At 35.0% G+C, this 14,435-nt stretch overlaps 1 protein-coding gene across 2 annotated transcripts in view; it reads right to left on the reverse strand.

Annotated features, from left to right (window-relative positions):
- Window positions 1-14,435, reverse strand: part of LOC120332368 (uncharacterized) — a 32,743-nt gene that overhangs the window by 3,330 nt on the left and 14,978 nt on the right. The window contains exons 2-10 of one of the 2 annotated variants that reach the window (XM_039399601.2): window positions 11,291-11,368; window positions 9,262-9,315; window positions 8,748-8,810; window positions 7,867-8,008; window positions 6,342-6,384; window positions 6,037-6,103; window positions 4,510-4,585; window positions 3,333-3,471; window positions 3,104-3,173 (exon numbers count right to left, since the gene is read on the reverse strand). In XM_039399601.2, coding sequence (XP_039255535.2) covers window positions 3,104-3,173; window positions 3,333-3,471; window positions 4,510-4,585; window positions 6,037-6,103; window positions 6,342-6,384; window positions 7,867-8,008; window positions 8,748-8,810; window positions 9,262-9,315; window positions 11,291-11,368 — 732 coding nt within the window. The remainder of the gene's footprint in view (window positions 1-3,103; window positions 3,174-3,332; window positions 3,472-4,509; window positions 4,586-6,036; window positions 6,104-6,341; window positions 6,385-7,866; window positions 8,009-8,747; window positions 8,811-9,261; window positions 9,316-11,290; window positions 11,369-14,435) is intronic. The other variant, XM_039399602.2, reaches the window with a different exon arrangement.

Here is a 14,435-nt window from a genome sequence, read left to right on the forward strand (position 1 = left end):
TTAGCACCCGCATATAGATTGAACCCGCAGATATACACAGTGGTTCAAATGTACGTGGGTTCAAATGTACGGTCACCTGAATTTCTTTATTCTATCTTTGCTATACATAAAACTCCCGGTTGTTTTTTAATTTGAAGGATTTTTAGCTAGCGCGCAAATCACCTACCGACTTTTGTACTATTTAAATCAGGGGTCTCCAACTCAGAACATGTCGCGGGCCACTTTTTGAAATTTATTGACCACGCGGGCCGCAAAACAAGAAATTAGGTACAAAAATGGGTATCTGAATGTACTGTATTGAAATTACACTTGAATCTTACAGCAAACGAGACATGAAGCATATTCATTTACTTGTGCTGGATATTTGGTCTCGATGTTTTACCTTACTTTGCGTTGGTTTGCTAGTCTCAATACAACACGTAAATGCTCGTCCGTTAGTCGTGTGCGGAGGGCTAACTATCATACTTGAAATAAAAAACTGCTCGCAAATATAAAAACTGCCAAACATTGCAGGTATGCGACGTGAATGTGGACTGACCGAAACTAGTTTATTTTGTCACAATGAACATGCGAAATTATTGAATTTATAATTGAATTATAACCATAGAATAAAAAATAAACATGGATAATGGGGAAATGTTTTTACTTCACTTTTCACAGTTTGTCGGACCGGACTCTTGACGAGAAATATCACGATATATAGTTGACATCGTACTATTATAGTTTTTTTGTGGAAAAATCTCGATAATGACGCGTGTTGGAGACCCCTGATTTAAATAGTTCATAATGTGTTTCTATTTATGCATTACAATAATACTAAATGGTATTTTTATAAGTGAAACAACATCAAATACAAAGTAATATTTCAGTATTTCCTCCCGTAAGCAAACTTAATGTCTCGATGGGTAGGAATTCCTCTCAACTAGGATAGTGGGTCTAGTATACTTTATACAGTATGTTCATAAAGTCTTATTTTTTTTTAGTTGTATAGAGAATATTTGAATTCCATATATTGTTTTGGCCCTCGGATGTATTGAATGAAGTAAAAATATTTGAATAATTACTGATAAAAAAAGTGGTTGAGATATATTGAGAACTGACTTCATAACAAAATTGAAATTGTGAAGGGACTTTATGGACACCCTGTATATTGGCCCCAGCTACTAACAAGTATTCATGTTCGAAATGGCAGTGACATTTAAAATACATGGTCCAGTACAGTGGGTGTAAGCGAAGAATTATTTTGGCCTACATCTTGTGAGCGGGTCAGCAAACTGCAAATCTCAATCACACAAAACAAATAATTCATGTTAGGACTTGTAAAATTACGATTCTAAAAAAACCGTTATCTCTTTACATATGTCATTATTAGGTGATTAAAGTGGATCGAGAAACAAGTGAAATATCAAGCAAAGCCCGGTGAAGGGCCTTCGCTTTTAAAGCACAAACACACAAGGCGGGTTGTGTGCGCAAAATTGACGAACATTACAAAAGTTAAATATTGAATTAACAAGACGCGTTTCCAACGCTTTAAAAGTTGTTTGTCGTGCGACTCCACTACGTAAATTTCTGAAGTAAATTTCCCAAAAATTTAGTTTAATTCAACAACTATTACGGCGATGGACGAAGAAAGTGTTTTAGTAATAAAAAATACCGAACCGTTTACACCGTTAACGACACGTTAAACCGTTTTACACCTAAACCTTTTATAATTCAAACAAGCTTGCTTTTACGAACGCTTACGTGGAAGGGGCATATAGATGTGGGCCAGCGTTCAAACGACCACTATGGCTCACTCTTTTGCAAATTTCAAAAGCAAAATTTACCCCCATTTTTCATATTCTCACTTCTACAAATACTTCACATTACATAATGAATCGTTAGACGAAGATGAAAAACCGTGAAAGTGTTTTAGTAATAAAAATACCGAACCGTTATACACCGTTAACGACGTTAAATATTGTTTCGAATACACCTTAACATTATAATTTAAGAGCTTGTTTTCTCATAAAAATTCACATAAAAATTCAGCTGTTTTATTCACTCGCTCACTCTTCTGCGAATTTTAGAAGTAAAATTTACCCTCATTTTTCGTATTTTCACTTCTACAAATACTTCACATAATGAATCATTAGACTTGGGGTTCCCAAACCAGGGGTCGTGACCCCAAATTGGGTCGGAGTGATAAGTAAATAGGGTCGCAAACTAAAGCCATTACTTAAATTTGTTTTTAGGATTTGTTCGAGCCTACATGTCGTATTTTATTAATTCAATAGTTTGTTTGTCAAAACCGTTATCTTTAGAAAAACAGAATTTAAAACACAGTTTAAAACGGAAACGTGATGAAAAAGGATAATATAAACACAGAGTTAACGAGTACAGGAGCTTGAAAGACTAAGTGCATTTACATTTTAAAATATAAATTGGAATTAAAACTGCGACCTATTTTTAAGCATGGCGCTGAACCTTTCATTAATTCTTATAGGTATTACAATACTCAAAGACTGGAAATTTGCCATAAAAAGCAATCGACGTTTTTGTGGTTTGTAAAGGTGACAAAAACATGACTAAATATTTGTCAAAGAATCGTCGTTTCATTTAAACAGATGAAAAACATAAATAGGCGTGGTTTTTAATATCAAATATCTTCTAACATGCTTGAGTGGAATATGAAACAGTTTTATTTTAAATACGGTCCACATATGACGGGGTTATAAAAATGAAAAACAAATCTTACAAGAAAGCAAACTTTTGGTTGATTGTTCTAGAAACCCGTAAATCGTGTTAACATCGTTTGGCGTTATTCTTGAGTATAAACATTGATTGAACTGCATTTTTCTAAGGTAACGAACGGTCTTAAAGTTATTTCTGGCAACTTGTTTTCAATGAACAAAGCATGTCAAGGCAAGTACCGTACATATCTAAACATGGAGTTTTGAAGAAACCGAAATTGAATCTTCCCAACATCGATTACTTTTGTTGACGACTTGTGAACCAAACTGGGTCGTTTTTGGGGTGAATTAGGAAGAATAAAGCAAATTATGGTCACGCTTCTCCCGCACCCTCCCCTTTTAGGATTTTTAGAGAAAATAATGAATCTTACCGTAAACTCTACCAAGGCACATAAGATTCCACCTCTGTTTAACACCCTCACTCTGGAGAAGCCATGAAATCTGAACCAAAAAAAGCAAATTTTTTTTGACAGATCTCACTAGTATTTAACTAATGTGACGTCACGAAGGCGACGAAAGTTACGGCATGCCACGCTGACACCATTTTTTAAGATGACGTCACAACCAATTATGACGTCACAGCAAACGAATGAAATTTACCGTGAAAAAATGTCTTTCATCTCTTTTTCAGTTGTCCCGGGACCAAAATTCGATATTAGCAATGTCGATGTAACTTGTGCAGCAGCGGCTTGAGCGGCGGGGGCGTTCGCAAAGTTGTACACTTGCGTCCCTGGAGCTGCTGAAGTAGTGAAAAGGTTAGAATTGTGGTGAAATGGGATTTTGTCGTGCATAGGATATACATGAACCGCGCCTCGGCGGCGCAGTCCATGTATAACCTATGCCCGACTGTTTTTCTATCCTACATTATATGTTCAATTAGGATAAGATTTTCATATTTATCGCCGGGGACAGAGAAGCTTGTAAAGTGGCTTAATGATTTATGATATGGCAGACCACGGCCTCTCATCCGGTTACAAGTCCATGTCAGGTATGAAACAATTTCAATCAGTTATTTGTTTCAGATGCATGGACTCCATAAATTGTATTCCGTGAAGTTTTAAGATAATGTCCTTCCATTCTCATATTAATATCTGTCTGTATGACTGCAATGGTAACAACATTGGGTCGATCCATCAATAGTTGCATTTACTTCAAATTGGGAATTCCGAGCCTTTAGTGTTATATAATGATTGACTGTTTTTACAAAGCCTTGTTCGGGGCGAGAAGGCTTAAAAAATAAAATGCGGAGGGTCTGATATGTCCCATTGTTAATAAAATGCACAAGTTTTGGTAACAATTCTGTCAGCTAAGCTACAATTACTTTTTTTTTCATTATGAATCGGTCTTCGCCTCCAATGTTCAAGTGTATAGCAATGTACTGTTAGTAAAATCTACAAATAAGTGCGTATCAACAGATAAAGTTTTGAGAGTTGGAAAATTCATTTTCATACAATTATTTATCGAATCGGTACCAACAAAAATTTCAAATTTTAGACTTATTTTTTCGATTTAACATTGTGGTAGAAATCAAAATTTGAGATTCCAATCCTCAAAAACAACAATGTACTGTTAGTAAAATCTACAAATAAGTGCGTATCAACAGATAAAGTTTTGAGAGTTGGAAAATTCATTTTCATACAATTATTTATCGAATCGGTACCAACAAAAATTTCAAATTTTAGACTTATTTTTTCGATTTAACATTGTGGTAGAAATCAAAATTTGAGATTCCAATCCTCAAAAACAACATTATGACGTCATCAACATAAAAATATACCTGGAACGTGCGTGAATATTGCTTGTGGTGGTTGCTGTGGGTGCACAGGTGCGAGGTGATGGAGCGTGGGAGTGACCTGAGAGAGAGATTGACAGAGAGAGAGAGTGAGAATCACAACACGCTTGAGAAAGAGTGATATTTTAAGAAGAAGACATACAACATAATATTAATTAAATGGTTATATAAGTGCGACAATATCCTTGTGTTACATATTGTTATCCTAGAAAATTGAGTTATTGAATATCATCTTAAGAAAGTTGGCATATTTAATATTAACTTAATATTAAAGGATTATATAAGAGCGTCAATATCCTCGTTAGTGTTACATGTTTAAGATATTATAATCCTAGAAAATCGAGTTATTTGGAATATATCCAATACGCCATAAAACACTCAAAATAGCCTAAAGCTCATCTTTGTGTCAAAATATGAAGCATTTTAAATTTAATGAGTATCTTATGAAAGTTGATTTATTTTACGGAAAAACTCTATTTGAATGCAATTTGAACTTAGTATTACTTGAAAAAATAATTACGGTGATTAAAAGTTGTTAAATTCTTTATTTCAAAGGACGTAGGGACAATTGACTCATTATATGAAAAAGTTTGAAACGCGACTTCAACTTGGTGATTGTTACTAATAAAATAAAATTATAAAAAATCATAAATTTTTGGATATTTTTGTAAAATTTGCCAATTCCAAGTAAATAGCTATTCATGTAGGAGCGTCTCTCAATTTTTCTCCAAAATACATACATTTAATTTTTTGAAATCGAAATAGTTGAACTAAAAGACAAAACCATATAATATCAAAGTTTATGGATGTACGAAGAACGTTCATTCACCATTCGCCGAGAGGTGAAAACAAGCAACTCGGGGAAAAGAAATCGCGATAAATTTGGCGCCTATACGTAACAGAAAATGTTCAGGTAATGCCAGTTGAAATTATATCATCGATAATAGATCCTTCAAGTTTAAACAACCGCGTTTCGACATTAGAAATCGTAATGCCCAAAACAAATTAATTTGCGTGGAAATTGATGTGATTGATATTGCTGGAAGAATAGTGTAAAATTATAGCGTGAAATAAATAATGGCAATTATTTATCTTCAAATTACATAGACAAGTGGTTCCCGAACTTTTATGGCTCGCGATCCTTTCTGGAGGCTTTTAGCACTCACGGCCCCCTGTTTATCACTTCAATGATATTTATCAATCCCATGTAAATAACTTCTGCGGTTATCATTGTGACCCCCTCCAACTACTTTATGGCTCCCTTGGGGGGCCATTGACCCCGTTTGGGAACCGCTGACATAGACTCATTTCCGTATTTTCCGAATTTGGAGCTCTATCAGAGCTTTATTATTATTAATAATAAGTTGTGCTAATAAGGTTATTGACTGAATTGCGTCCGTGCGGTGAAAAAAATGTAAAAATAAAATATTTGACTAGTGGAACATTTAACGGGGTGATATACAACACGGAAAGAGATTTTTACAAAATGATTTGTGTTAGAATTTAACCAACCTGCAAAGGAGCGTGTAGCTGTGCTGAATGATGATGTGCTGGGATTAGCTCTGGGTATGCAGCGTATCTAGAAAAAAAGAGACAGCCATTTGTAACAATAGAAAGCTTAATAGAAGAAAAATTCTGAACATGTAAAATTTGTATTTTCTTTATAACGTAGTAAGAAGCGGTCTGTATGTATAACTTGAATTTATCAAAGAATAACGTGCGACTGTCTTTTTACTATCTGCATATAAAATATAAATTTCCAATTTTTTTTTATTTAAAGTTAGGTCCGCTAGTTAATTTGAAATAAATATACTTACGGTTGGCCCCAGAAATCTGTCTGGAGAAAGTTCGTGCCAATTTCTGGAAAAAAAAATCGATTAAATAAAGACGATCTTTAATTAAGATGTAGGAATATTTCCAGCAATAAAGCTTGTCTGAAAGAATTGACATTCAGGAAATTGGTCTAAGAACTCAACACATGAGGCTGGAAACCAGTTACGTAGCTTATTATTCTATTTGGAGTATATAGGTACCCATAGTTTACTCGAAATTTATACCGCGCGTTTAGCCACAATTTGTACCACATAGATGCACCAATCATGGTCTCGGGTAGTGCTTGGAACTAAAAAGCCAGTACTTTTACAAAAACGAAAAAAGTTTTCCATTCGTCACTTTTCATTTGGGAGGAAAAAACAGATTGAATCATGGCGATGATACATTACCGTCAATAATAACGTATATAAAATTCCTCAAATATTAGTCTTATCTTATGGAGGATACGATCTACAATTAGTTCATTTTCGATATGCGATACCAGAAGAGTATAAGCCAGGGTCACGGGTATCACAGTTAATTTGTACACGCAAAACTCCGCACTTACGACAATATAGGTCGATCTATCTGGCAAGAAAATAACAGCAATGGCCAGTGGGTTGCAGTTTTCTTACAATTTTTTAAAACTCGTTACTTTGAACTTACGACTAAAAGAGGACGGTTTTATTAGGCGTCAATTTGAAACAAAAAACTCGGTAAGTTTTTTTTTCGCAGATGATAGCGTTCGAGCAAACCACAACACAACACTATAAATTAATAACTACAATATGATAGTTGAATGAACAACAAGTTTAATTCATAAAGTGCGATGAGTACTGAGATAAGGATTTTATATGATAAATTATTCAATGAGTAGATACAGTGCGATACAATGTTCTTATGAGCTTAATACCAACAAGGAGAAAATGTTTGAACACCGTATTGAGAGCTTACTACACGTTTTCAAAAATACAGTTATGCGCTTTATAAAACCGTACAGGTCATTTTGTCGACAAATTGTCGTATCGTTAGAAGTTAAGGTACTGACCGATTCATATGGCTGTTAAGTAAAGTCATTCTTATTCTGTTTATCATTTTAGTACGACTCAATTTATATGATAACACTGATCAGGGTGAAATAAGTCAAAACTCCGGGTAGACGCAAGGCGAACATACACGCGTAGCTAAACGTAAAAAATAGCCCCGTTCAATATCGAAATTTAGCAAAATTCATTTTTGGTTTCGCGGATTTTTTGATCCACATGAATATCCGCTGAATTTGTACCGTAATCGTTATATTTTGGTTGTTTTTTGTTTTGCTGTACCTATCGTGGAACTTGAGAAAATTCCTAGATAACGCTTTTGATTATGACAAAAGTAATCATACAGAACAGATATGATGAATAGCAATACATGACAAAAAGCAGCTCGGTTTTATGAATTTACATAATGCAATTACAATACGAGTTACATTATATATGTCCGCCAATAGTAAAATGTGTTTTCATTGAGAAAATGTCAGGCACTTACGATGTGGCAGAATCCCGAGAAGGTGGCCACCGTTGCCTAGGTCTATTGAAGGTGAAGAAGTGTTTCTTAGTTTAACTTTTGTGTTTGCCTTTGCGAATTCAAGACGAAGTGTATGCGGTAACTCTGGATCAAACTTGACACCCTGGTAAGAAATGAACGAATCAATGGCACGTTGAAAATTAAAGCAATGGTGGTAGGGATAAAATACTAATAAAACGAAGAGCAGGTAAAGCGATCGAACGTTGAATAGACCCACTGACTGTTTTAACCAACTATACAGCGGTTTTCCAAAGATGGGGCGCGTCCCACAAGGGGGCGTGGACAATATTTTGAGAGGGCGTGGAGCTAAAATAAAAAATATTTGTTAGATTTGATCTTCGCTGCTTTATTTTGGATATTTATTTTTCTTTATTTTGAATATTCACGTTCCATCTACGTATTTTCGTCTTGCCTTACTATCTGCTATTTGTAGTTTATTGTTAGCTAGTTATATTTGAGGTGGGGCACGAGACTAGACAAATTCTAAAAAAGGGCGCGGCTTAAAAAGCTTGAGGACCACTGAACACTATATATATGTGTCAAACTTTTACGTGCGTTCATTATTGGGATTCAATTCTCTCTGAACGAACACAAAAATTCTATTTAGGCTCAGCCGGAAAGCCAATTCAACAAATTGATGACGTTATAATATTTGCCAGCAGATAATTCAAATAGATTCATTTCAAATTCAAAATCTAGACTTCAATGTCCCTCAGTATTGTTTTGTTGAAAAAATATTTAAAAGAAAGATAATCGCCGCGTGTGGCTATTAACAGAACTAAAATCGACTCTTGAATCAATATCATGTCAATGGGAAACATAAGTTGCGGTATGAAATTTACCTGTAAAGCTGTTTTTGCGCTGTTGGCTTCATCTCGTGAATCAAACGTAACAAATCCGACAGGCTAAAAAAGGAGGAACACGAATTGTTAAAAAGATCATTTGTGATCACTTATCGACCGACGTTATGGTTAATTTGAGAAGAGACAAAGGATCCCAAATGGCAAACCTTACATTGGGCTATATTCTGGTACGTCCCTTCAATAACGCAACGCAGGAATAATTATAATAGTTGTTCCAACATACAGGGAGGGTGTTCATAGTTTTCATAGTTTTAATTCTTTAAATTGCAAAGGGAAATTATCGATGCCATATTACCATATATTGTGTGTTGGTCACTACGGATGCATCAAATGAAGTAAAAAACCTAAAGAACACCATAACTTTTGAAATTGTAATAAGATATACTTATTTAAGTATAACGCAAAAAAATCAGATAAATAGAGCTGGACTTCAGATTTTCATTTTCTTTGACCAGGAAATTAAATGCAAAATGAAAGACAAAATGAGAATTACCACTGGAGCTTTCCCGGGTTTGGCTGTCGTTCGTATGATGGCTCCTTCATAACCCTGAAAGAAAAAGAAAATTTCACGAAATCTGCTATTAAGGTGACATACACTATTATCTTAAAACTTTATTGGGGGCGAATGAAAACTTTTTTTTTGGCGAATAAAAACTTCAATTTTCATTTTTGTATATAATTTGAAATAAATGCAAAATACCAGTAAATTTGAAATGCTATTTATACTTGGAAACCAACAGTCCGAGCCAGGTGTGGCGATATGTAGGTTAATTTTTTTTCAGCATGAAAAATTCTTAACAAGAATTTTTTACTATACATTTAAATAAATAAACATGACTTTTTGAAGGCCATTGTATATGGACATTCCTTTCGCTATAGAAACACTAGGTATATATTGTGTTATTTCGGAAAGTGTACGAAAAAGTTTTTTCATAGCACTGAAAAATCGTAGCTCACTCAAACCACGTTTTAAAAGCCAGTAATAAAGGAATGTTTTTGACACTTTCACAACAGTCAGTTTGTATCACCACCTTGCGGACAATTGCATCTGAATACGATCACCAATATATGAAATTAAGTAACCCCCACCCGACCAACGATTCGACGATAAGATTTTGAAATCGAGGAGGTACATACATAACATAAAGAACGTCTATTAAGCCAATTCGCGGCACAGCATTTAATGAGGTGTTTCTATTCTAAAAAGGCCGTACCCATCCGTTAATTTAACAAGACACTCTCCCATACACAATATTGGAGTCATTGTCCAAAATATACTCCCAAAATGCCTATTAAAATCGTAGCTGCCAATTAGTTGAAATATACAATGGGACACCTGGATGGTTATATTGTATACTTGGTGCCTAATAGTCTACTGGTATAATAGGAGTATTTTTGTATTTCGTGGGATAAAATACAAAACATAAAATTTTCATGGGAGGCTTTACAGTTGAAAAGGAAATTCTCTAGACTTCGGATATAATAAAAATAATTTTATATGCACGACCTTATTAGTGACCCCGGCAAAGGTCATGATTCGCCCATCATTTAATTTTGTTAGCTCTTCTTCCCGCGGGAAAAAGTACGGAAACAAATTGACATATAAACATCGTGGATGCCATTACCTGTACTTGGCTGAACAACTACTTCGGCCCCAAAAAAGAAAATACCGAGTTAAAGGAAAATACTGGAATATTTAATACTTTAACTGACAAATAATGACTCCTGTTCAAAGAAAAGTGCAGTGACGCACTGTATCCCCAACCATGTCATTAAAGCAATACCCTCTGTGACCGGTATTTGGCCAATCCCCCAATTATGCAAAATCGAAAAGTTGTGTGTGATTCAAAAATATTTCCAACGAATAATCATGTGAATGAAAGAATTCACGCCGAGCTCAGAAATAAACTCAGTTCAATAACAATCACCAAACTTCTATGGGCAAGCTTGTACTTGCCTTTAAAGCGTTTTTTCGCTGGATATTTGTCCTGTCGTCAGTGGTTTGTCCGAAAAGATCAATCGAGAAAACGGGCTCCGTTCGCCACATAGAGCAATAACACTATGATAGGATTTACTTATTTATTCCGGGGGAAAGGAGAGTCGATAAGACGGCTTAATCATATAACGAACCACGGCCTCTCCTCCGGTTACCAGTTCAAGTCGGGTATTGGATTAGTTAGCCAGTTATTTGTTTTCGGAAGCATGGACTTGATGGCGGATAACGCTGTAACCGACCAGCGGTTACGTGAACCACCCTACGGTGGCGAGGAGTCCAGCAATCCCTTCCAACTTGACTATCCTGGCATGGAATTCGAACCTGCGAACCCAGGCAGGGTAATCAGAGTTGCGGTGGCGAGCGTATTCCTAAAGCTTAGCACGATGTGCCACACCGCCGAGCCAATTGCCCGGAAAAGTATAATGTAACTATCCTTATCAGAAAACCATTTTACGGCATCCCTTTATTACCCAAGACGAGCTCATCCTGCTTGTTATTTTATCATTTATGTAAGAAACAACCTTACCTTATAACTCCTGAAGAGAAGATAGAGTTCTCGTTTTTTAGCATCTGCGGGCAATCCACTTACGAATAATGTTCGGACCTGAAGAATGAAAATAATAGTTTGAATCTACTATAGAACAACCCAAGCACTTGCACAAATTAAGATGACGAATTGCTAACAAAAACACGCAACAAGAATAAAAGCCAAGATCGAATAATTTTGGGCATCGCAGATATATACTACCTAAAATTAGCAAAAAGCTAAGTGCGCCAGTGCGCTAATACAAATAAATAACGCGTTTTAAATCATAACATAAACACTGGAAGCGGGCAGGACTACTATGCATTAAAATACTAATGATTACTACAAGAAAAACACAAATGCATGGACGGTGAATTCGCACCGACGAACATTTTCTAATTATTTCCATAGTAAGGGAGCACACACTCTCAAGAACTATAGCAAAATAATCAAATTTTCAGTATAATTATTTTAAATTTTGATGGTCATTACACGATGCCGCAAGTGTGGTATGGGGCATCAGACGGACAGTCACCAAACTAGACAAATTATGGTTTATAATACTGTTACGAACTGGCTATACTTTGATTTATTAACAAAACTTGATTCAGTTTTTCGATAACAGGACTGACTATGTTTATAAATGAATTTTCGTGCGTTTGGCCTTTTATAATATGTAACGTTAGGTTGATCCTTTGATATTTAATACCATGACCATAACTCATGAATTTTTAATAAGATTGGAAACCAAAACATGTATTAACATGATGCTGACTCTTTATATCGGAGATAAATATTACACCAAGAGAATGAATGAAACTAACACGATTAAAATAGTTCCGAATATATTATATTCGTCTGGTTGTTTTCCAAATGTTATTGTTTCGATTACAGGGTGTGCAAGGGTGAAAAAAAAATTACATGAGTTTTTGAATTACTTCTACATTTCAATTTTGTTTATGTATGATTGTACCCAAAATTTCAGTTTTCTAGGACGCTTTGCCAAATAGGTTGGGTTGGGGTGATAATACAGCCATTTCCGGATATCTTTACCAGAAAAAAACACCCCACAAGAGTTAAGAATTGTTGATATCTCTTACCGCTTATTTTCTGATTCTGATTTTCTTGGTCTAATTTAGGCTAGGTGATTGCCCACTCCTCTCTCAAAAAAGTTCATAAAAAATATTTCATATTTCTATAAATTTAGCCTGTTCAATAATAGCCTGTTTCATCACTTTCATTACATTTTGGCGTTGGGGCAATACAGAATAGTACGGGACTTTTAAATTAAAATCGTTATGGGATATTATTTTGAATTTTACGTTAGTGTTCAATATACAATCAAATAAGATAACAATTCATTTCAAACGCGGCGCATTTTATCCGTTATTGGTATTTCTTAACGTTGCTAGAACAGGGACTTTAAAACATGATGTATTACATCGGCAAATAATAATTTCATTTTTGTATGACATCGGTAAATATTATATCTTGTTCTTGAGAAACGAGTAATATGCGTGCGTTGGAGATTCTGTCAATATTTGACATCAGTTTCTTTGTAAACTTAGGAAATTGTACCATGCTTGGCGGTAAGACCGCTGGCCAACAATTTTGATGTCCAGTTTTTTTTCTAAGTGACGTTCCAAACCAGCGATACAGGGCTTGGCAGAACGAAAGGTGTGTCTTTCCTGGCCGGGCTGATGTCGGAAGAAAGTTGATAAAATATTCTCCAAGGTGTGAAGAGATTGGTGACAATTATAGGCGCCAGAGCACACTGATCGAATCACAGCAAATAAACGATATATAATTTGATTTGGTCAATACTCAACCATTAAGCCACGACTTGTCTTGCCCCGGTGGTCTGAAGAACCTTTCTCATGAGTAGATATTGTGTATACATATATGCTTTGATCAAGAGGTCACCCCGTCACGTTTACTAAAGTTTATCTAAATTTCGACGCAGTCCGAAGTACATATTCACCTAATGTGAATCAACATATATTAATTAAATTGGTACTATTTGTGAATGAAACTCAAAAGTGAGATACCTACTCGAAAATTTCATTTGTCACAGATTTATTTGCCTGTTTCAGAGCATGTTTTGATGTATATAAATTATAAGGGTTTAAAAGCAAACTTGAGCAATGTATCATGATTCATAAGCGTAGTTAATATTTACCTGCAATGATTATAATTTTTTTGGTTTGCTTATCTCGTATTAATATTATTATTCAATTCTAAATGCGGGGGTTCTTTCAAACGGACAAGTGACTGTAATAGGTTCCTGTAAAAATATATAATGGAAGTCTCCCTTACTACTATTTAGATGTTTTTCGGGTATGCCTTCTGAATTTATTGGAAACCCTAATTTTGGCAAATTTTGTGGTGCACGCCCGGTTAGATTGGCATTGTCTCAGAAGTCTAAATTAGGGACTACTTGCATTAATATTGATGAACCTTACTTCAAGGGATTTATTTCCGTCTAAAATATTCGTGGTTGCTTTTAGAAATTTAAGTACAATGGCGAAATCGTGGTAAAAGAAACAATAGATTAAAACTGTAATCCTTTGGAATATGATTCTCAAGAATTTATTTTGGATAATTTCGACTTAAAATAAACCATTTGATCGAGATTCCTCTGATATGGATTCAACGCTGAATAAAGTGTGGAACAATGATTTAATTATGGAAATCTAAAATTTGGAAATGAATATTGCGAATGTTTCCAGTAAGATTGCAATGTTCTAAGTTAAATTAGAATTATAGGAATCATCAAAATGTGGTAATTTCTCAAACTAGAATATGACGCAAACTTCGCTATTTCGTATTACACATGTTACGTGTGGGCGTGACATGCTCTACCTGCTCTAATGAGTAGACAAAATGTTTAAATAAACAAATAAAAAATTATCAGCGAGTTGATACATATATAGCCAGCGTCTTGTTTTGAAACATCCGCGCATCCGAATTACTTAAAACTGTCATGCAGATATGAAAATGTGAAAGATTAGCCGAATTCAGATCTCAAGTAAGAAATGCAGCACTTCAGATATGTCACATTTATGATTTAAATTTAGCAAGAGATCATCCGGCCCTCGATACGACAATCAGTATCACGCAAGCTTGTTTATCCCAGCTACAATCT

This window comes from Styela clava, chromosome 13 (assembly GCF_964204865.1).
Source record: "Styela clava chromosome 13, kaStyClav1.hap1.2, whole genome shotgun sequence".
In the NCBI taxonomy this organism is placed as follows: Eukaryota; Metazoa; Chordata; class Ascidiacea; order Stolidobranchia; family Styelidae; genus Styela; species Styela clava.